We start from the raw sequence: 24,757 nt of genomic DNA, 5'->3' as shown, positions 1-24,757 counted from the left end.
TGGCTGTCGTTTCAGTGTTGATTTGTAACATATTTGTTTTTTGAGGCCGTTAGATTTCTCGTTTGAATAGTTTTACATTTGTCATTTCGGCGTCTTTTATAGCTGATTATTCGATAAGGGCTTTATATATAGTTGTTAATGTTTGTGTCATTTGGTCTCTAGTGGAAAATTGTCTCATTGGCAATCATACCACATCTTCTTTTTTTATATTTTTGCTCTAAAATCTTTTATTTTCAATTTATTCCTCTGTTTTTCTGTCATGTAAACATGTGTAATACTTTATTGAATATGCCTAGGTAGATTAAAACCCAAATTTGAAAAAAACAGATATTAATATTTCTGTTTTAGTTTTCCGTTTCCGTTCCGTTTTCCGCTTCCGCCGTTTAGCAGCACCCGATATATTTTGGGGTTATGTGGATAAAATTACTGATTGTATAAATAAACATGTGCATTACGTTCAATGTTTGTGTTTACTTTGATATGGACCAATAACTGAGAGGAAGACTGAGTTTAATTTTAGGACAGTAAAAATGAAGTTTGTGTTCAAAATAGAGAAATTATAAGTTTGTCAATCAGATCTACTGTCAAGTGTTTATACTCGTTACACAGAATGTCCGCACAGTATACAGACAGGGGATTTGCTTGGGTGGTATTAGGGGGTAAGTTTATTCAAACACCGACCTTTTACTGATGCGGAGATGTACTCGATCTGATCTTTGTGTCCGTCAGTATGATCAGTTTTTAATTCTTTGTTCCTTCCGTAGTTTGTATCCCCTAAACACGCATTATTAGGAGTTAGTCTCGATAACCCAGACGCATATTTAATAAAGCGTCTTGACTGGTCAGATATTTATAGGGGGCGTAACAAATAATTAAATATAGAACATATCTATAAATAGCACTTCCGTTATATTTTAAAATAAACAACAGTAAACAGTGTATTAACGTTACATGTATATCATGTGATTATTAAAACTAACATTTTGTAGCTGGCACTATGTTGCCCAACTTGCAGATGGGCAATTTTAAAAGAACGATTAAAAACTGTAATTAGCGGTGATTTTTTTTCCCGGCTGAATTTTGTACACATGTAAACATGGCAAAACAAAATTTAAAGAAAGACATGATTTTTTTTTTCGTGGGAAAAATTTGGTTGATTATATAGGGAAACACTGTAGCATGACTGTATACATGGTATAGTGCCATCCTTATAACAAATTCTGGATCCGCCCCTGTGTGTGTATATGTAACAGTAAATTTGGTCCGGTAGTAAAAACTTTTTTTCCTAGTTAATAAAGTCCATGTCCATGATTTTACTAGGAATATAAGTCCTAGGACAAATGTTCCTAGGAAAATAAGTCCACAGCTAGTAATATATGTCTGGTACTTGTGTTCCTAGGAAAAAGACTCGTTTTTTCTAATAGTTTTATTATATCATAAAATATATTCAAAATAGACGAAGAAAAATGTTAGATAAGATTGGAAAATTTCCTTATAACCTAATTAAAACATGAATATTAAGTTTCCATTGCTTTTAACATTTTTGTTTTATAATAAAAGACATGGACATTTTTACATAGGAATACTAATGACATGGACATGATTTCCTAAGAAAATTAGTCTGGGTACATAAAATTGATTTAAAAAATTGATACACAATTCTTTAACAATATTAAAAAATATTGCATTTTTAGCTACCTTTTAAAAGTATTAAAACTAAGGGCTTGGACATTTTAACCTAGAATTATTAATGACATCGACATGATTTCCTAGGAAAATTAGTCTGGAGACAAATTTTCTTAAACAGATTGATACACAACTCTTTCGTTTTGTCTTTAACCGGCAATATTAAAACATATTACATTCATATTCACCTTTTAAAATTAAGGGCATGGACATTTTAACATAAGACTATTAATGACATGGACATGATTCCATAGGAAAATTAGTCTAGGGACATAAATTTTATCAAAAATATAACTATGTACTCTTAAACAATACTTAGTTTAGTTTAGTTTATTAGAGAAAACTCAGCCGCAGAAGACTGCGTAACAGGAGCATATTTATATACACAATATTAATTACAACATAGTTCATAATACAAACAGAATACATTTTTAAATTATACATCTTCAGAAATAAGTTTGTGTTTATTACAGTTTTAAATTAGACAAGCATCTTTTCTACCTTTTGAATAAAAATTGACAGCTTAGACAGCACATTACTATTACTATATTTAAGCATGCCAAGTACTTTTTTTTCATTTGGATATTTTAAATAATATGGAGGTATGAACTTCCCCCTTAAATCCTTAACTTCACAGTTGGTACATTTACATATATAGTGGTATACATCTCCAAGATCAGCTTTACAGAGTGGACAAATCCTATCATTTCGTGGTACATTTCTCCATCTTCCTGTTTCGATGGGAAACTTTGTATTACTAAAACATAACATTTAAATTTCCATGGTTTAAATGTAATTGAATTTATTATAGGATTTTATAGGACATGATTACCTAGGAAAATTAGTCTGGGGACATATATTACTAACATCGGACTAAATATACTAGTAATTTCTGTAACCATGGACTTTTTATACTAGTAATATTTGTCCGCCCAGACATATTTTACCAGGACAAATTTATCACTTACATATAGAGGATACCACGCTCCGCTGTGCAGATAAGAGAGGGATCCGTAGGTAGACCGTTGTACACAAAGCAATACAATATACCCTAATTTTCTGGTGAGATATAATTTCTCCGACATGTATCCAGAAGGGCCTATAATTGTTTTTCCGTTACGAACTTTAACATTATTTACCACAAGACGATAACAAAGCAACCCAAAATCAATCTATTTTTATATCATAACACACCACGTTTAATAGTCTCTTATCTTCATACTATAAAATACATTTTTTCTCTATTTTCGTATTATAGCATACCACTATATATATTTTCTATTCTATAAAATATTTGCCACTTGACGTTAAGCAACCAACAGTCGGTATATTGATATATTGTATCCACGTTAGTCTATACCCAATTCTTTATTTTCCCCCCATTTTTCTTAGTTCTCATTCTGTAAATTCTTGTCATAATTCATGCTTTCCTTTTTACATTATCTTTTAGATATCTGACGCACTTACCTTACTCGAAAAAGTACACATCAAGTTACGTTTATGGAAAGAAAAACAACTCATACAAATACTAAGATTTCAATGTAGAAAAACCTCCATAAAAACTTATTACTGGCAGATCAGTGAGATCATACAATGAGCCAACTCAATTTTTATTTACAAAATAAACTGCTGATCTTAAAATTGCAAACGACAGAATGATTCACAAAAATCTATATCGCCTAATCCTTTTGGGAAGAAAACATTTAGGGACCAACCTTCACACAATACCACTTGCCAATCGCCATGTTTATGAAGAAATACATAAGTTAACCAGTCATTCATGAAACCCAATACTCTTTGAATGCATGTTTGAATCAATTACATGGATAGGATGGAATGGGATTTATCCCATACTGCATGAGAACTTGTAAAAAAAATTAACTGAAATGTGTATTCTCTTCATACAAACTATTATAATATCCATCATGTATTAAAGGGCAGCTTCACAAGAACAATAACTTCTCCTGTACATGTGAACCTTTATATAATATAAGCCGACTTGAGATCGTCATGATTGCTAATGAGGCAAAAACCAAGCGTCATGATTGCTAATGAGGCAAAAACCAAGCAGAGTTCAAATGACATGGTTATTCGCAAACATAATCACTGCTCGGCCTTCAATATTAAGAAAACTCCATACCATATAAGTAACTGAGAAGGACCAGACACGTAAATGAGGTACAATTCAAACGTGAAAACTTAATTTTTTATATGATTTTTTATTTGTTAATACAAATCTTAATTCTCTGACATATCTGACAACAATGTGTTTCTTGATTTTTGTTTTTTACTGATATATGTCTGTGTACCTTTTTTCGCTTTGTGGTTGCTGTCAAATAATGTTTACCAAACATTTTTGATACTGTGATTTAGTTATAATGATTGCTGCTTCAGTAATTAAAAACAAATCTTTGAATCTTTTTTCTTATAAAATTGAAAATGTTTATGATACAATGAAAATTCGAGTATTATAAAAAAAAATATTAATTTTACACATAACATCTGTGTCCAGAAATCTTTATTGCTTTGTCTACAAAAGAAAGTAAATATAAAAATCATATTTTAATTTTTGGTCACCAGCATAGCATATGTGAAAAACAAAATGTTTGGAAAAAAACATCAAATATAAATATACATTTCAAAATGTTTTGGTCCAAGCGGAATCCCGCTATGGGATTCGAGATTATCTCGCTGTGTTGATGACACAACCCATTGGTGGCATTGGGTTGTTTCCTGCTCTTTTGTCGGGTTGATGTCTCTTTGACACATTCCCTGTTTGTATTCTCTATTTTCTATTTAAGTTGATCAGTCAAGACTTTGTTTACTAACAGTATATTCAAAAAAAAATCATGACTACGTGTCCCACTTCTTATATGTAAAGATGTATAAGCTAAATGCATTTGTTTTTAAAAAAAAACCGAGCATAAATCATTTTGACCGTTTGATGTATGTACAAATTGGCATCTTCTAGATATACTTTTTTTGTTTTTCTTCTGCTTATGTTATGGTTTTGGATTGCGTTCCCTCCTTTAAATGTGTACAACCTTGCGCATCTTTCCTCTCCCTTTTTTATACACATATCAAGATGCGAACTCCCTTATACACTACAGATAGATACAACAAACTTATCCTGGATGAAGTTCATATTTATTTCCGCGTCATAGCACTTTTAAATAAAGTATTTATAAAGTTAAAGATACTACAAATCAACCCCAAAATGTATTTATAGCGTACACACGACTGTTCGAGTGGTCCCAGTCAATACAAAAGTTGTCATTTATAGTATAATTATTAACTTGCTTGCGTAGAACGGACATGCATGAAAGAATATAACTACTCGATGTTTCAGGTTGCATTAAAATTGATGTAACAGTGTTTGTTGTTATATGATCTTATACCCCTGTTACACGTTATCCAATGCATAATTATCATGTTAAAGGATAATGATAATATGACTAAAGCGGACAAATCTCCAAACAACAGCGCACTACATGCAACATACCGATCAAATTGGACCCCAAAAGAAAGTTTCAAACAAAAATACGGGAAATAAAAATAAAATATTATATATATGGAATTCAAAATAGAACAATTCAACCTTATAAAAAAGTACACGAATTTCTTCCAGCATTAGAAATAGGTAAATGGCTATTATTCGTTGTCAATACCCGTTTTGAAACGAAGCAAAAAAATGCAATTTTGTGGGTGTTTTCCCGTAAGGTAAAAAATAAATGGGTGAAAATGGGATTTCGCCGTAAAACTCACTATAATTTAGTCGTCTTGTGATATTTTGCATGAAGTATGCTATGAAAAATAAACCATAATTAGTACTCAATATTATTATACGACAATTTGCTAACAAAACTGTAGACTTTTTCTGGTTTTATCTTGTAGCTTCGTTCCTAAATTTCTTTCTTATATCTGGAATAATGCGAACCTTTGGAATTTTATATGCCGAACTTCTCCAAACTTATGAGAAAAGTGCTGGAAACACCGCCTTTCTAGGAAGTCTAATGTTTTTTATAAACGCCATAGCCGGTAAGTATCGAAATATTGTTACCTTAAGGATGTACTTAGGTGAGGGTTTGTGAAATTAAAAAAATCAAGAATTGAAAATTAATAATGTAATTCAAAAGAGCAGTAGTTAAGGAACAAAATAAGCTAAACAATTTGATAGAGCATGGAGCTCCTTATGAGATATATGATTTTTTAAATATGGCGGTAAATGACTCTTTATGAGCTATCAAGTCTTATATGAAAGATAAATGGGTGTTATGGGGAGAATATTTTACATTATATTGTATGGGAGAAAAAACAAGGAACATTTGACACAAATTCCAAACCTCACATAAGTACATCCTTAAAAAACTTTTGGTATTATAAATCCTCAAATACCATGCAGTATTAAAATAGAACAGAAGATTAGAGGATTTTGTGATTTCTCATTTAATTCATGAAACTGATGCAGCGTTTGCACAAAACAATTTTACTTTCAAAAAGTTTATATTATTGGCCTCATTATGATGAATACGATCAATAACCAATACTTCTCTACATTTAACTTACTTTTTTCATATTTATCTTGAATTGGTGTCACCTGAGTGGTTATTTTACATAAGTCTTTTAATCTTTTCTAAAAATAACTAAGTAACACAGCTTCGTATACGTACTTTTGGATCTTAAAATCTTATAAAGTTGTAGTCTTATTTCTAGACTATAATAAAGAGAGATAGGGGTCTAATTAATAAGTTGCCAAAAATGTTGTTTACGTTATGCTTTTTTTCGTAGAAAATTGTATGTATCCCTAGCTATACGTAGCACGTTGTGCAGAATTGTCAGATTTTTTATAGATCATATATGGAAAATCAATTTGTGTGTGAACGAAATAAAACTTAACGATATAAGTAACTTAAAATATGTTAATATAGCTCTTATAATGTGGTTTCAGAAAACATCTATATTATTGAAGGAAGAGATCGATGTCATTGATCCGCAACTCCTCTAAAACCATACAAAGTCGGAAATATTTGTGAAACGACGTATAAATTTAGTGTTTCGTACTTCCTCAATTTGTCTTTGGAACAATCTTTTTTCCATAGAAAACGCCAATTTTTTTTTCAGAAATATCAAAATTCGGAGACCGTTGTTCTAGTTTGCTAGGTCTTGTGAGAAAGCTGCGGACAATCGATTTGTAGGTATAGACACAACATAAAAAGTGTCTCATTTATCCCCGATCTCCCCTTTAGCTAAGTTAAAAAAAAACAATGAATAAAAACGTAGTGTTTTTTTTATATTATATATATATATATTTCTATTCTGAAGAACCTATGTTGATACAATGGTATACAGAAACGCATAGACATTCATAAAATATTATAAGACACATGGTGAGGTAACAGCAAATAGAGAAGAAAAGAATGCATAGGTTTGGAGGCTTACATTATAAAAACACAGTCGTATTTATAAAATCATAGACAAATTCTTTTATCTTTATAAGATGAAAAATCTTACAAACGAATTTCCTTATTTTTCAAAATTTGCATATTGCATTTAAGGTCTAATTAAATTGGTTTCCGCTATTTTACAGTACCAGATGGCGGAAGCCAACTGAAATACGAAAAAGAAAATGCTCGAAATTATAATTTTGTTTTATTGTAATATACTTTCTGTCTATGAAGAAATAACATAAATATGTGGTGCACACTGAATAATCTTATTATTATTTCAAGTGTGCACAATATTTTTGATGTTATTTCGAATAAACAGTGACAATATTACAGTCATTCCTTATAACTTAATTGTAAACTTTATTTCACGAGAAAAAAAAACCGTGGATGACGTCACGGTCACCTGACCATAGTATGCAATGAGCTGATAGATAAAACACTGTAAGCCAATCAGAAGACGCGTTACATCCCAAATTAAATTATTTGTGTCTAATTGAAGTTTTTTTCATGTATAAAGAAATGCTCTACGAAATAACAGTGTTTTCGGGCCTTATATTTTGATTATTAATATTTTATTACTTTGATGTCAAAACATTGTATCAACGTGTTGATCAATTTCGTGTCCTCTGCATAATTTTTTTCAGGTCCAATATCTGGACTGCTAAGCATGCATTTTTCATTTAAATGGTGTACTATTATTGGCGGCCTGGTTTCCAGCCTTGGTATGGTAACCAGTTCTATGACAAACGATATTGATATGCTGTATCTCACGTATAGCTGTTTGTTAGGTATATATATAACTTATTATGTTAGATATAAATAAAGAAAATGTAAGGTAGTTGTCTAAGTGCTTGTGAGCACTGAAGGTTAAAGATTGCATCTATTTTGCAGTGTAAGCCAAAAAAATAAATATTACATACCGTATAGTCGGCTTAAAAAGGCCCCGACATGAAAAATATAAAACAATTCAATTGAGAAAATTATCAGCCTCATTTATAACAAAACAATTTACGAAAAACAAATATGACAAAAACCACTGAACTACAGACTCCTGACTTGGAACAGGTGGAACATATATAACGATGAAGCCAGTCCAATAAAGGTTTTGACTGCCTGAATACCCCAAAACGGGTTTTGATTGCATGAATACCCCAAAAAACTATTAGGGAATTGGATAGTACCTATTTACTGCTCTATGCGTTTACATTATTTTTATAACTAGCAAACAGTTCTTATATAATAAGACACTGTGTATTGCATATATCACACGCTTATGAAATGATACATGTTATAGTGTACTTATATATCCACGTTGTGATTATATATATATATAAGTGTATAATTAGTACTGAGAGGAAACTTTGTAATTCCAGTCATTTAAAAAAAATATTGTACATGTCTTTTTATAATTTCAGTCACTTTGTAAACACAGCTGTTTCTCAAACCACGCCTCTTTTGGGGAGATTTAGAATATTCATAGAACGGGCGTCATAGAACATTAAGTTTGTTTACATACTGGTTCCTCTGTGTTCCATCTCATAGAGACATAACTTGGGAATGTTACCAGTAACTATACATGTGCATATTGTTTACATAGAAATATGTGGTAACCCTTCATTCGCGGTAGGGGTAGTTAATAAAACTAGTGTTAGTTTAAACTCTGAAAAGTTCAGGGCAGATAAACGTTGAAAATATGCCGCACAGCCCTATATTTTGACCTGTGAAAAACAGTCGTAGTTTAAATTCTAGGATAAGATTTTTTTTGAAAACGTCATAGTAAAAGTGGTACAGTTTTAGCCGTTAAAGGAGTTCCTATGGGAAATTGCATTGTCAATATTTACAGAAATGCAACCTAGCTTTAAGGGAGTCATTAAACAGAGACATTTTGTGGAGAACTAAGCAATCTCATTTACAGAAATTCAGAGAAGTACTAGAAATTATTTTCTGACAGATAAAGGAACGATTTAAGATAGAAAATGAGTACCGGAAAAAAGTTATTTATTTATGTAGTAAATTACACTCATCATGATTCTTACATGGACATGAAATGTGTATGAGTATCAAGTAAAGAAACTCTTTATTTATTTTTAGGTGTAGGATTTGGACTATCTTACCCTCCGACTTTATCTATAATAAACTTTTATTTTGATAAGAGAAGAGCATTTGCTAACGGAATTCTTACTGCATCCTTTGGATTGTCAAGTTTGATATATCCTACATTGTACCGGAAGTTGATAGACCATTATGGTATACATGGCGCTATGTTAATTCTTGGTGGTTTGTTACTCAACATTTGTGTAGGCGGAAGTTTCTTCCGACAGCCAAGGAGCTTCATGCGTCCAAGTGCTACAATAAATAGTCCTGAAAGTAAAAAACTGTTATCGCACACAAATGAAGGGAGTAAAAACAAGAGTAAATTTACTTTTGCGATAGACAAAATCCTTGATATGTTTAGAACATATTCTGTTGCTTTAAGAAACACATCCTTTTTATTATACTGTTTCGCCATGTCGTTTGCACTGGTTGGATATTCTTCAATCTTTATGATCCTTCCGCCACACATTGAAAGTCAGCAGTTTACAAAAGACGACGCAGTTGTTGTTTTGACTGTAATTGGAGCTACGGAATTTGTTATTAGATTTTTTTCCGGTATCATTATTGATAAACAATGGCTTAGCGTTCAAACGATGTTCATCTTGACAATGTTTACGGGTGGGATATGTGCTATTGCGGTGACATTTTTCCGGAGTATGCCTATCAATATCATATATGCAGTGACTGTAGGGATATTTCCTGGAATTTTACATTCATTAAGACCGTTACTAGTAGTCTCCTCATTGGGATTGAAGATTCTACCCATAGCGTATCCATTATCTACTTTGTTTACTAATACAGCGTGTTTAATTGGACAGCCTGGTCTAGGTAAGTATTTATTTATAATTACTTTAACTCCAACCAAAATGTATTTCTATGTTGCTATGACGTCTGGCGGACTTTTTCATGACTTTGTAGAGCCGTGCTACATCAGAGCGCAAACCAGTAGTTTGCACTTTTTTTTACATGAAATATCATTGAAATGTTCATTTTCTGTAAATTTTCTGTTTATAAAATGTTGAAACACTCAAGTTTTTCTACGCATAGGTGCAGATTGCCTTAGCCCTGTTTGGCATAGTTTTGAATTTTCGGTTTTACATGTTCTTCAACTTCATATTTGATTCGGTTGTCAATGATGAGTTTGATGGTGTGTCAAAATATAAGCCTGCATGGTATTCTGATGGTTCTCTTAAAAACAAAAAATGGAAAATGCCGACATTGACTTCGGTTGGCACAATTTCAAGTAGATAAATCATACATCATTCGATTTCTTATAGATATCAGAAGATGTGATATAATTGCCAATGAGACAACTCTCCATTGAATCAAGTAACACTTTGAAAGAGTAAACCATTATAGGTAAAAGTACGGTCTTCAACAAGGAGCCTTGGCTCACACTGAACAGTAAGCTATAAAGTGTCCCAAAAATGACTAGTGTAAAACCAATCAAATGGGAAAAACCAACGGTCTAATCTATATAACAAAGGAGAAACGAGAAACACTTATGATACACATCAACAAACGACAACTACTGGACATCAGATTCATGACTTAGGACAGATGCACACAATGCAGCGGGTTTAAACATTTTAATAGGTATCAATCTTCACCTTATCTGAAACAACAGTGTAACATCACAACATAGAAAGACACACTGTAAAATATCAATTGAAATGGCTTAACTCAATCAAAATTCTACTTTTAAGGTGCAAGAAGCAATCTAGGACTACCCAAATAATACAGCATCTTATTGGCATTAAACCTGTAAATGCTCCGATTATCAAACTATTCGAACCATGTATCGATTACATGGATTTATATTACCAGAATTGTTTAACATTACTAAAATACTAGTAATAATGATATGATATGTTTAAAATTAAATCTTGATTGACCAATTGTTGAATACTTTATTAAGGATGGTTAGAAGATTATACTGGTAACTGGAATGTTTCATTTTATACAATTGGTGGACTATTTTTTGCGTCATCGCTTTGTGTGTTAATTGAACGGATGTTAGTTAAAGAAACACAGAACGAAGAAATTGTTATAAAGACAGACGATGACGTCGTTGAAGTTACGAAAAAAAACCAGAACAACATGGAAAATAAAGATTGCGATGATGTTAAAACAAGTCTTGTGATCAAGTGCCCATAATCAACAGAGCTTTGCATGAAGTTCAAATACGTCGCTTGCATGTAGTATGGTGGACATGCATTCGGAATTGAGCAGATGAGTTATTTCAAATCGCCTGCATATATCAGAACAGTCCTGTCCTTCAAACGTTACTGATAATAGTACTGACAGAAATACTCATTTATTCTTCTGACCGTCATAGAATTGTTCTTTACTTTTAATGTTTAAAGGAATTTGTAAATCAGGCATTTTAATAAAGGCATATTTAAAGTAGGTTCTTTGTGTTTAACAGAATGTCTACAGAAACAGTGTTGTATTTTCTACATAAAACCACCGGTACAGGAAAGTTTTACAAACAGTAAGGTGACGGATACTCAGTTTTCAGCAATATTTTCAATAGGGCGTCTTCGTGTTTTTAATCATTGTTTACCACTTTCTACCAATTTACTCAGAACTTGATCCAAAACATTAACCACGACCCAAACAATCAGTGCGTTGGCGAGGGCTGTTTTATCAAACCGATTTATTTAAGTTTTCAGTTAAAAAAAACTTAAACTCCCTCGTGTAACATCCTGATGGGTCATATTTAGACTTTGTGTTTCCCTTTTTATCTTACATGACTTCAAGGGTCAAGTGAGCTTTTCTCATCACTTGGCGTCCGTCGTCCACCGTCGTCGTCGTCGTCTGTTTACTTTTACAAAAATCTCCTCTGAAACTACTGGACCAAATTTAACCAAACTTTGCCACAATCGTCACTAGGGTATCTAGTTTACAAAATGTGTCCGATGACCCGCCTGCTAGCTACTGGCCGAAATGACTAAAGCATTTAGAGCAAATCTGACATGTGGTAATCATGTTCATCAGGTTAAGATCTATCCGCCTCGAAATTTTCAGACAAATCCAACAACCCATTGTTGGTTTGCTGCCCCTAAATTGGAAATTTTAAGGAAATTTTGCAGTTTTTGTTATGATCTTGAAAATTGTTATAGATAAGGATAAACTGTAAACAGTAATAATGTTCAGCAAAGTAAGATCTATAAATTAGTCAACATAACCAAAATTGTCAGTCGACCCCGTAATGGTTTATTGCCCTTTACATTCGTCACAACTCGGCCGATTCCGTACCTTAGAAGGAGAGAAGCGGAGTCACCCGAGGCCGGATTACCGAGTGTGCACTTTATTATAGTCATTCTTTAATCATCATTAGGGTATCTAGTTTTAAAAATGTGTCCTATGACCCCGCTATGACCTCAGAAGGAGAGAAGCGGAGTCACCCAAGGCCGGATTACCGATTGTGCCCTTTATTATAGTTATTCTTTAACAATTTTTCGTTATTTTTTGTAATCTTTTACAAATTTTTTTTTCTCTGAAACTACTAAGACAAATTTAACCAAACTTGGCCATAATCATTATTAGGATATCTAGTTTTAAAAATGTGTCTTATGACCCCGCTTTACAACCAACATGTCGGACATGGCTAAAAATAGAACATGGGGTAAAATGCAGTTTTTGGTGTATATCTCTGAAACTAAAGCATTAAAATCAAATCTGACAGGTGGCAAAATGTTCATCGGATTAAGATTTATCTGCCCTGAAATTTTCAGGCAAGTTCTACAACCCGTTGTTGGGTTGCTTCCCCTTGATTTAGTAATTTTACAGAAATTTTGCAGTTGCTTGTTATTATCTTAGATATCATAATAATATCTAATAATATCTTATATCTAATACTATTAATTATGATTTTTATAACCTTATTTTACATGGTTTCTAAAGCATCAGTAAATACAGGTGAGTGACACAGGTTCTTGAGAGCCTCTAGTTCTATTACTCCTTGTGCGTCGTAACTACAACCCCCTTCCCGTTCATAAATGTGACCTACCGAATTAGACTATTTACCGGATTTTTTTTTTATCACATAAGCAACACGACGGGTGCCACATGTGGAGCAGGATCTGCTTACCTTCCAGAGCACCTGAGATCACCCCTAGTTTTTGGTGGGGGTTCGTGTTGTTAATTCTTTAGTTTTCTATGTTGTGTCATGTGTACTATTGTTTGTCTGCTTGTCCTTGTCATTTTTAGCCATGGCGTTGTCAGTTTATTTTCGATTTAAGAGTTTGACTGTCCCTCTGGTATCTTTCGTCCCTCTTTTACATGTTTCACTTTAAAGTTTTTTTATGCTGATCGCTTGAAAAGAGCTAACATAGAAACTCGCATCGAATGCTTAATGCTAAAATGGTCAAATAACATATTTAAATATACGAGATCAGATATTAATAAAAAGAGTCGGGATAGCAAAGGGGGAATCAAAACTGATAAGGCGAGAGAGAGAGAGAGAGAGAGAGAGAGAGAGAGAGAGAGAGAGAGAGAGAGAGAGAGAGAGAGAGAGAGAGAGAGAGAGAGACGATCAGAGCAAATAAAAAAAGACGATCGACATTCTATAAACTAAATGTAAAAGAATGCAAACTGAGCAACATGAAGCAAACCAATCATTAGTGGTAAAATTAAGTCAGGAAGGGTATGCTATCGTGTACTTGGCTGGGGGACTATGCCCGGGTCCTCCACCATATCGTGTACTTGGCTGGGGGACTATGGTAAGCACAATTTAAGTAACGAGAGACGAATAAACTGTTCTTCAAATCAATTTTTTCTTCTCCATGCTACTGCATTGGCAGACGACAACTCAACGTCATGATAATAGCTAAAACATGTTCCACGTTTTCTGACATAATAGTATAAATTGTGTGAGGCAGTCCCGATAACCAGAAGACCCAAAAATAGGAATATAACAAAGCACATGTGATACCAATATTCAAGTTCATTAAACAAAAGTTTGCATTAAATGTATGAATGTTGGTAAAGATTCTGTTAACAGTGTTATACTCTTGAAATCTAAATGTTCAAGTATGAACGGTTTCTTAGAATCCGTGATTATATTACAAAATAGTAGGGTTACAAACAAACTATTGTTTAACAAAGGAGCTAGTGTACAGTAATGTTTACCTTTCATTTCGTTTTATTGTTCAAAGTTTTATATCTGTCATATCTAGTTAATAAATATTTAAATATGAAAAGAATTACAACAAAATGAACTTTGATTCGTTTGAAGCGTCACGGTAATATAACATTTATTTATAGCATTTTCGTACACTTTACAATCATTATGAGATTAAATGATTTAGTTACATTTTAGTATAATATGTGTTTGCATGATTACCAGAGGTAGTTATATTAACGTTTAGTAAGTTTTTTTTTCTCTTTTGTTGTGTATGCGTGTTTTGTGATGAATCAATACTTGAAATAATTGTGTGTTCTGAAGACATGTTATTGGAATCACAGGGTTAAATTCTAGGACGATGAAAATGTAAACGAAGAGGCGACTGAAAGTATTAGTTTTAGTTTTATCAAGAATATCAACCACTTGCTTACTGACTACAGATAATGTCAGTACAAGATACAGACAAGGGCTTTTCATGGATTATATTATGTGGTGAGTACATATTAGACATATGGTAGTATTTTTATTATTATATTGAACACTGTTGAACATGTTGAAGCCAAAACGAGTTATACATGTTATAAAGATTGATTGATATGATGTTGTTAGCTTTTGTCCAGTCACAAGTATTTTATATTTATAAGGAACGAAATGCATATAGGAGATTGGGTATAATTGCCAATGGTACAACAATCCACTAAAGATCAATGCAAACAATGTCACATGTCATGATGTGAATGTCAACTTGATAACCACACGACACACGTCATAAACGTACAAAACAAATACCACATATATTAAAAACATGAAAGATATGGCAAAAGATAAAACAATTATAAAAGAAACAAACCATTGACCGGGATACATAGTTTATGCAAAAACCGAAAAAGAAAGGCAATTATAGTACACAGCAATCAACAACCTTTGGATTACAGGCTCCTTACAAGCCCATGTAGAATACTGCAGGGTTAAACATGTGTGTTAGCACACGACCTTCTCCCAAACCATTGACATATAACACTTAGAAAAAGTAAACAAATAGCTGATGAGGGCTAGACTCATAAGACTACGCAGAAAGAGGTATCAAGTGCCCAACGAAACTTATTAGTAATAACCAAAACAACAATTGTGTTTCATAAGCCAGTTTTTAAAATCATTCGCAATTTGCAAGAATATTGAAAACTTTGGATGTGGGCAGTATTTAGAAGTAGAAGAATTACCGAAAAGAAAAACAAAATCCACATAGTACATCAGACTGTGATTTTCTCCAAATCATATACATGTATGAGAAGGAAAATTTAACCAAAGCATAAATTATGTTGGAAGTCAAGTTATATAAATATAAGAAGATGTGATATGAGTGCCTGTGAGACAGCTCTCCATCCAAGTCACAATTTATAAAAGTAAACCATTATACTAATAGGTCAAGTATTGTCTTCAACACGGAGCCTTGGCTCACACCGAACAGAAAGCGATAAAGGGCCCAAGAAATGACTAATGTAAAACCATTCAAACAGGAAAACCAACGGTCTTGCCTATATACAAATCGAGAAACGAGACACACTTATGAACCACATCAACAAACGACAACCACTGAACATCAAGTTCCTGATATAGGAAAAGTGCAAACAAATGCAGCGAGTTTAAATAGGTACCAACCTTCACCCTTACCTGAACCAATAGTGTTTCAACACAACATATATTGAAATGAGAAATGAAGACGAGAAATGTGTATTTCTGATATAACTTATTTCATCTATATTGTCGAAATTCTTTAGAAAAAAATTAAAATTAAAAATTAAAATTAAAAGACAAATTGTTTTACAAACATTTAACATTTGCAATTTTGTATCAACATGCATTCAATAGCATAAAGTAAAATCAAATCGGAAAGTCCTTCCCAATAATCACATGGCAAAATAAAATGACAAAACACATCAAAAACGAATGGACAAGAACTGTCATATTCCTAATTAGCCCTAGATAACATTTTTTTGGGGGAAATATGTAAAAGTGTTGAATACTGATTTAACATAAAAAAGAAAAAAAGAAAAAAAAAAGAAATGGCATGATTTCCAATATCATACAGACTTTATTATTCTTAATAGCATTTATCATCTTTTATATTTTAAACATTTGAGTGAAACAAATTTAAAGGGAGATTGGCAGTTCCCTATTCTTAAAAAGTCTCATCGTAAGACATTTTTACAGGACAACTTGCTTTTTTAAATACTGGAAATACTGATAATAGTTGTTTTTTTCTTTTATCTTGTAGCTTCATTTCTAAACTATACTTTGGTATCTGGAACTATACGAACCTTCGGGATATTATATTCGGAACTTCTCCAAACCTACGACAATGGAGCGGGTAATACAGCGTTCCTAGGCAGTATAATGTTTTTTGTAATGGCCATAACCGGTAAGTATTAAAAATCATCATTCAGATGTTTGTGAGTCCGCAGGGATTTTACAATGGTCAGAAAATCAGTAAAAGTTTTGGAAGATGTTTTGTCCTATGCGATTTCACAATTCATGATATCTTTTGGGCGGAAAAAGACCAGTACAAATTCACAAATTCAACTAACAGTAATTGTTTACTTATTTTTTTGCAAATTGTTTGTATTATTCCCACATCTTCGCTAAAGAAGGCAACGAATACTTATAGATATACAAATTATCTCTGCTTCATTTTCTGTTCATTTTTATTGGCTTTGTATTAACTTGATTGTTCCTTCATAACTATTTCACAGGGCCAGTATCAGGATTATTGAGCGTTCACTTTTCATTCAAATGGTGTACTATGATTGGTGGATTGATAGCATCTATTGGCATGGTAACCAGCTCTTTTACTCAAGATATAGAAATGCTGTATCTCACGTATAGCTGCTTACTAGGTATACAAATTATCTCTGCTTCATTTTCTGTTCATTTTTATTGGCTTTGTATTAACTTGATTGTTCCTTCATAACTATTTCACAGGGCCAGTATCAGGATTATTGAGCGTTCACTTTTCATTCAAATGGTGTACTATGATTGGTGGATTGATAGCATCTATTGGCATGGTAACCAGCTCTTTTACTCAAGATATAGAAATGCTGTATCTCACGTATAGCTGCTTACTAGGTATAAATATATATATATAAGATTTGTTATGGTTATTTTTATGACCTACTTTTTGTGTCTGACAAGGTTAAAAGTACAAATATTATCAGTATACTCCTTTTAGAAGATGAAACTTAAATATATTTTATATTTACAATAACAGCTGTCACGATAACAAAAACATACAATACATAATCAGAACTGGTATTTTCATGGGTTTTTTTTTATTTATTAATTTGTTAGTATGTACTTTACAAGTATACTTTATACTGTGTAATTCCTTGAAAATGAAACTGAATCCATACCATATATTAAAATCACATTTACTATAGTTTGCCAGTCATCGCTTTATTACTACTGCTTCCTATGTTACAATTTACGAGAGCTAGATGAATGCCAGAGTCTCTATTCTTTGATATACACCACCATTGCCTTTGTGTACCCCACTGTATGCAACGGGGTAATTTGATGATACCTTTGACCGTCCACCCGTCCGTCTGTTCGTTTTTCCGTCCGTCCGTCTTTCCGTCTTTCCGTCCATTTTATTATTGTTTCCGCACTCTAATTTTGGTCTTGGTATCTATGATGAGTTTATTAAGTATTCCTCATCAACATTTTATTAAATCATTCACCATGCTAAAAAAAACGGGCCGCTGCAAATGTTTGCACCTGTCCTAAGTCAGGAATCTGATGTACAGTAGTTGTCGTTTGTTTATGTAATATATACGTGTTTCTCGTTTCTCGTTTTGTTTATATAGATTAGACCGTTGGTTTTCCCGTTTGAATGGTTTTACACTAGTAATTTTGGGGCCCTTTATAGCTTGTTGTTCGGTGTGAGCTAAGGCTCCGTGTTGAAGGCCGTACTTTAACCTATAATGGTTTACTTTTTAAATTGTTATTTGTATGGAGAGTTGTCTCATTGGCACTCACACCACATCTTCCTATATCTAGGGACCCTTAGCCTGTTCCTGGACGATTAAGGTAAGGTGATTGTATACAGGAAATATTTAGGAAAAAAACGTTAATATGTCTTTAAAAAAAACAACAACAAAAAACAACAAAAACTAGCAGACAGAGTTCGAACTAAGGAGCCTTTTTAACGCTTAAAAATTGCAAATATTGAACTAAGGCATCCGTTTCCTCAGACACATTCTTCTTTTATTTATTTTGAAGATTTGCAAAGTTTGGGCTATATTTGTATGCCTGGAATAAAACGCTTAATTTCTTTTTTTTTTAAGTGATAAGATGTAAAATATTTCCTGGCATATCTGTTGTGTGACTGCATAAGAAGCAAAAAAACTCACTTTGACTAACTATGACTTGCGTGTTATACCCGTTAAGCAATATTGGTAAAAAAAAAATGGTTGTTCGTTTTATATTTTCGTTACATTTTAATTGCACATCTTAATTTCGAATATTTTTTTGGTAGGGGCTTTCCATTTTTGCCTCAAAAAACGAACCCATTTTAATATAACATTCACTGAAATTCAGTACCTATAGTTATATAAATATTTAAGAAAGAATGACCTATACTTATATACAATATTTAAAATATGACCCAGGCTTATATAAGCAATAACTCACCGGGGTTCATTTGGGAACTTATTTGAAAGCACTTTGTTTGAAAGGTGAACTTTCAAATGAATTGATTTAATTTAATATAATAATTGACCATTAATAATGTAAGATTCTCAATAGAATATTTATACATGATATGTAGATCATACCCCAAATCAATATACAGTTATCAAACGTAAATACATTTTAATATAGGATGTCATTAAAAAGGAGGGTAATTTTTATATAAAATCTCGCAAAATTATGACCCATATTTTTGGCACATCCCCGTATACCCAATAATAGGAAGTTACCACCCCCCCCCCCCCACCCCCGTGAGTTAACGACGTCAATGAAAATTTTCGTAGTATATTTCTCATCTTCTGAGTCGGGATTAATCTGATATTTATCAGGAACTTTCAAATTATAATTTTTACCATGTAAACTTTTGTTTGATTACACTTTGATTTTATTATACCAACTGACCAAGGATTTCTTCTTCAGGTTCTAAATTAAATACAAAGTAGAGTTAACTTTGCACTTTATCGCATATAAATTTCTGTTTTGATTTTTGGCAGGTATAGGATTTGGATTATCTGCACCACCTACAGTTACGATTATAAACTTTTATTTCGAAAAGAAAAGAGCATTTGCTAATGGATTCCTCACAGCTTCGATGGGATTGTCAAGTTTAACATATCCTTTTCTGTACCGGAAGTTGATTGATCATTATGGAATACATGGTGCTATGTTAATTCTTGGTGGTTTGTTACTCAACATTTGTGTTGGTGGAAGTTTCTTCAGGCAACCTAGTTGCTTCATACGTAGAACTACTAAAACAAACAGTCCTGATAGTACAAAACTGTTATCTGATGCAAATTACAAGAGTAAAAAGAGCAACCTGACTTTTGTGAAAAACAAAATCATTGATATGTTTAAGTCATATTCCGTTGCTCTAAGAAATAAGTCATTTGTACTGTATTGTTTCGCCATGTCATTTGCATTAGTTGGATACTCATCAAACTTTCTCATTCTTCCGCCACACATACAAAGTCAGCAGTTTAGCAAAGATGACGTTGTAATTGTTTTAACAGTTATTGGTGCTACGGAATTTGTTGTTAGACTTTTTTCAGGAACTTTTATTGATTTGCAATGGTTCAGTGTACAAACTGTGTTCATCGTGACAATGTTTATGGGCGGAATATGTGCTATAGTATTGACATTTTTCAAAAGCATGGCTATTAACATTACTTATGCAGTGACTGTGGGGATATTTCCCGGAATTTTACATTCATTACAACCGTTACTTATTGTGACATCATTGGGATTGAAAATGTTGCCGACAGCATTCCCATTATCTAGTTTCTTTACCAATACTGCGTGTCTTATAGGCCATCCTTCTTTGGGTGAGTGTTTTTACAATGCATTCTTAGTCTTTATTTACGGAACGACTGTAATATTTTGTTTCTGTCTATGATGAAATAAAATACACAAATGCACACTGAATAAACCACATAATGTTATTTCCAACAGCCAGAACCATTTGTTTACAGTTATTCCTTATAATTTAATTTCAAAATCCATTGTTAACCGGAGTAAATCGCTTAAAAAAACGTTGATGACGCCACGGGCACATGACAAAATTTTGTTTAAGAGCTGATAGACAAAACACTGTCAGCTAATCAGAAGACGAGTTACATCCAAAATTAAATTATAATTGAATAACATACACTTAGCTGATATAAATCAGACAGTCGCCTCTTTTCGTATTAGCTCTTCATTGAACTGACATGCAAATGCGTGTTCCGAAAAGATCCTGTGTTGCTTACCTGCCGTATATACAACAACTTCTATAATCAAAAAGTCACAATTATATAACAATTCTATTCTATATAGTATTGTTTAATTCAAATTTCGCCGATATTATTTGTAGTTATCATATTTTGTTATTTTCAGGATGGTTAGAAGATTATACCGGTAACTGGAAAGCTTCATTTTATACAGTTGGTGGACTTTTTATAGCATCATCACTTTGTGTGTTGCTAGAGCAGAAGTTAGTAAAGGCACCACAGAGCGAAGAAATGACAGTCAGAACAGACAATACTACTGACGTCACAACAAACAATCAGAATAACACTAATAACATACACTCTGATGATGTAGAAACAAGTCTCATGGGGGATGATACTTCCTAGATGTTAAATCTTATGCATTATATGTGTAGTTTCAATGGTCATTGTGAGCTTTAATTTGCTATATAAAAGCAACAGTAGTATACCGGTTTTCAAAAGTCATATATCTATCAAGACAATACATATCCGAGTTACAAACTAAAAACTAACACGAAGCGTTAAAATCATAAAAGATGTTTAAAAATCTATTCTGACACCACCAGCTGGGCTTTCATCATCCATAGGTTTTGTTTTAATAATAAAAAGGGGCATCATATCCGTACCCCGTCGTGTAACCAGTATTTCTACAGTAAGCTATCCAGACAACATGAAAGTTAAATGAACCAACACAAAATAAATCTAAAGTTCATGTAAGAGACCATTGAAGCGAATGATAACTCCTGGTAATGTGACTGAAATTGAGAACTCAACAAAAGGGTAACAGCATATATTCTGAGCAACCAAGTAAATGAATGTGTCATTGTCTCACCTGCAACGAAAGCGAAAGTCATCGAAGGTGAGACATGCCAGGCTTTTCAACGACAATGACGTCGTCGTCGTCGTTGGGGTTAACAAATGTAAAGTTTTTTCAAAATTAGTTGGATAAGAACTACTTGTGTAAATAAGAAAAAAAGATATTTTTACAGTGTTGGTTCTATTCAAAATAACAAAAGTACCGGATGCAAAGAAAAATTCATAGTCCCTTATAAAATCGCAAAGTCAAAAGCTCAAACAACTTCAAACGAATGGAAAACAACTGTCATATTCCAGACTTAGTACAGGCAGTTTCTTAAGTAGAAAAATGTGGATTAAACCTGGTTTTATAGCTAGCTAAACCCCTCACTTGTATGACAGTTGCATAAAATTCCATTACATTGACAACAATGTGTGAACAAAACAAAAAGACATAATAGATAAAAATGTCAAAATAGGAGTACAGCGGTCAACCTTGTGTTATTCACCATAAAAACCAAACAAATATATACTAGATATAGGAAGATGTGGTATGAGTGCCAATGAGACAACTCTCCCTCCAAATAACAATTGATAAAAGTAAACCATTATAGGTCAATGTACGGCCTTCAACACAGAGCCTTGGCTCACACCGAACAACAAGCTATAAAGGGCCCCAGTAAACAGTAATTGGCGCAAAAGGACTGCTGCCCTCTATTTTGACATTTTTACCTTTTATGTTTTTAATGCAATTTAGTTTTTTTTTATATAGATTAGACCGTTGGTTTTCCCGTTTGAATGGTTTTACACTTATAATTTGGCAGCAGTCCTTTTGCGCCAATTACTGTTTTTCGGGGGTATCATTTGCGCCAAATTTTGTTTTCCAAATGTATCAATTGCGCCAATATTCGGAACTCATTAGCGCCAATTTACCTGTACACATATCTATCATAAATATTAATGATTAATATACATATATTCTTATTTTTGGCTTAAAAGGTATCATTTGTTCGGAGGTATTTTAACCATGAGGATGAGCACGTTAATGTCTAAATAAATTAATTTAAATGTATGAAAGCTTTTGCTGATTATGTTTTAGCCACATATATGTCGATGAATCAGTGCTTTAATTGACCCCACCATGCGTATGGACTTTAAAGTGAAGTTACAAGCTACTACATACATTATATAGATTGGAGAGTACCTATGCAGCAGAAGTAAGAAGACGATATGTTTTAGAAAAGGAAACATTTGCCGTGTAAACTGCCGGTTCCAACTTCCGGATAAAGGAGTAGGGAAGTCATTTTCTTCTAATTGGCGCAATCGTATGTTTAATTTTTGGCGCAAATGATACCATGTAATTTTAAAACATGTGGCTTAAACGTGGCATTGGAGAAAAAAGTTGTGGCGCAAAAGGACGCATTTTTGGCGCAAACGGATCTCTCCCAAATAGGGATAGAGCAGTCAACATTGTGTTATTATCTTAATCACTATAAAACAAACAATATATATAAGTTTGCTTTTGTTAAGTACACGCAAGATTTCTACACTGCATCGCAATGTTCCCCCTTACGATATAAAAAGATATAAATACCAAACTTTCTTCGGAATTTTGTGGAGCCTAGGTATCCAATACAAGTAAGGTAGGTCCTCAGATTTGCTCTTCATTGTGATGTTCATAGAATTATATTTAGGTCTTTCCACTTTTCGTGGAAAGACCTTTTGTTTTTCTTCTGATTATTTTTAGGCAGTTAAGCTGCCTTATGCGAGCACCCTAGATTTGTGTTCTACCCAATAAATGCTGAGATATGTGCCATTGTTATTATCTAGCTGGATGTTATGTTATTCATAACTTATTTGACAGTTTTGTCATACTTTTAATTCTTGATTACAAAAAATATGACCAGAAAAACCTTAAATGATCGTCGAATTATCCAAAAGTTTTGAAGTTGCACATAGGAAGTAGGGCACATTGGAAATCTTTATGTAGTTTATTATCCCCTGAGATTTTGGCTAAGCTTTCAAAGAACAAATGTATGAAATGTTTAATCGCCGAAAATCTTTAAAGACAAGTAGCTTATATTTCCCAAATGGCAAAAGTCGTAGGAATATTGTTTGTCATCAATACGTAGTCAACTACGTCAGTAGTCTTAAGATAATTTCCACTGTTCATGCTGTTGGCGGTAATTTTAAATTGTAAGACGAAATTATTGTATCTTTTCAATTTGAAGGCAGGGGTTCAAATTAGCGGTTGTCCGAGGTCTGCGACCTTCCACTTTTGCAGTCGGACATTCGACTTGGTTATTTACTAGCTACGCTCGACATGCCCGACTTGAGAGGAAATAAAAAAATAACTTTGCAAACCTTTTAACCAAAGTCTCCTAATAAACGATCTCAAAACTTGTTTTTAGCATTATTATTCATGACAGCGATGTTTATTTTGTTCAACCGCTAGCTTTATACAGAAAATCGCCGACAAATAATGTGTAAATTCGAGTAAAATCGTGACTGACAAAAACAACATTGAAAACAAAATGGCTGACATGAGAAGAAAATTACAATATCGGATCCGATTCCGGAAGAGGATATGGGTAACTCCGGGTTTTGCCGATCAACTTTTAAAAAAATCAGACAGATGACAAAATACATCTTTGCATGATAACTAAATATAAACACTAGAATTGAAAACCAAAAGATATATGTAAAAGAATGAAAAAGCAGAAAATATTTTGTACTGAAACTCAACTATTACTTTTTGACAAATTTTAATGTCAAAATCCAATACCTTGTGAGTCTTTGTGACAGCTGGGAACAGTATATCTAACAATATATATGGTCCTGGTGACAGTATAAATTTTCTTAATCAGTAATAAATATTGGTAAAGAAAGTTAGATGCTTTTAAAGTGTAAACATTTTACTGCAATTTCAATGGGTATTTTTTTTTTCAATTTTGATGGGTCAGTTAAAATAGCTGAAAGTTTCTTATTTTACACATATAGTGCAACTAGATTATATGATACCTGAATGTAAGCAAATCATATGATATGTACGTGGAGTCCTTTGGGGCACTCTACCCCCTCCAGCTCCTGTTTGATAACTTTGAAACGGATGAGAT

The 24,757-nt window shown here is 32.9% G+C and overlaps 2 protein-coding genes across 3 annotated transcripts; both read left to right on the top strand.

Moving 5' to 3' along the window:
- Nucleotides 1-415: 415 nt before the first annotated feature.
- LOC139522881 (monocarboxylate transporter 12-like) lies at nucleotides 416-11,634 on the top strand. Of its 2 annotated transcripts, none has more exons than XM_071316504.1 (5): nucleotides 416-659; nucleotides 5,581-5,724; nucleotides 7,778-7,921; nucleotides 9,225-10,055; nucleotides 11,146-11,634. In XM_071316504.1, exons 1-5 carry the CDS (start codon nucleotides 611-613, stop codon nucleotides 11,382-11,384), a joined length of 1,407 nt encoding a protein of 468 aa, XP_071172605.1. In that variant the 5' UTR covers nucleotides 416-610; the 3' UTR covers nucleotides 11,385-11,634. The 2 variants fall into 2 exon arrangements, with proteins under 2 accessions (XP_071172605.1, XP_071172606.1); XM_071316505.1 differs by lacking the exon at nucleotides 11,146-11,634 and adding an exon at nucleotides 10,934-11,095 and having other exon boundaries at nucleotides 469-659.
- A 3,028-nt stretch (nucleotides 11,635-14,662) lies between these two features.
- On the top strand, nucleotides 14,663-22,092 carry LOC139522868 (monocarboxylate transporter 13-like). The gene is made up of 5 exons (XM_071316481.1): nucleotides 14,663-14,850; nucleotides 16,634-16,777; nucleotides 17,109-17,252; nucleotides 19,596-20,423; nucleotides 20,974-22,092. Exons 1-5 carry the CDS (start codon nucleotides 14,802-14,804, stop codon nucleotides 21,210-21,212), a joined length of 1,404 nt encoding a protein of 467 aa, XP_071172582.1. The 5' UTR covers nucleotides 14,663-14,801; the 3' UTR covers nucleotides 21,213-22,092.
- The last annotated feature ends 2,665 nt before the right edge of the window (nucleotides 22,093-24,757 follow it).

This window comes from Mytilus edulis, chromosome 5 (assembly GCF_963676685.1).
Source record: "Mytilus edulis chromosome 5, xbMytEdul2.2, whole genome shotgun sequence".
In the NCBI taxonomy this organism is placed as follows: domain Eukaryota; kingdom Metazoa; phylum Mollusca; class Bivalvia; order Mytilida; family Mytilidae; genus Mytilus; species Mytilus edulis.
The sequence above is the reverse complement of the archived record's forward strand: the minus strand, read 5'-3'. Positions and strand labels throughout refer to the sequence as shown.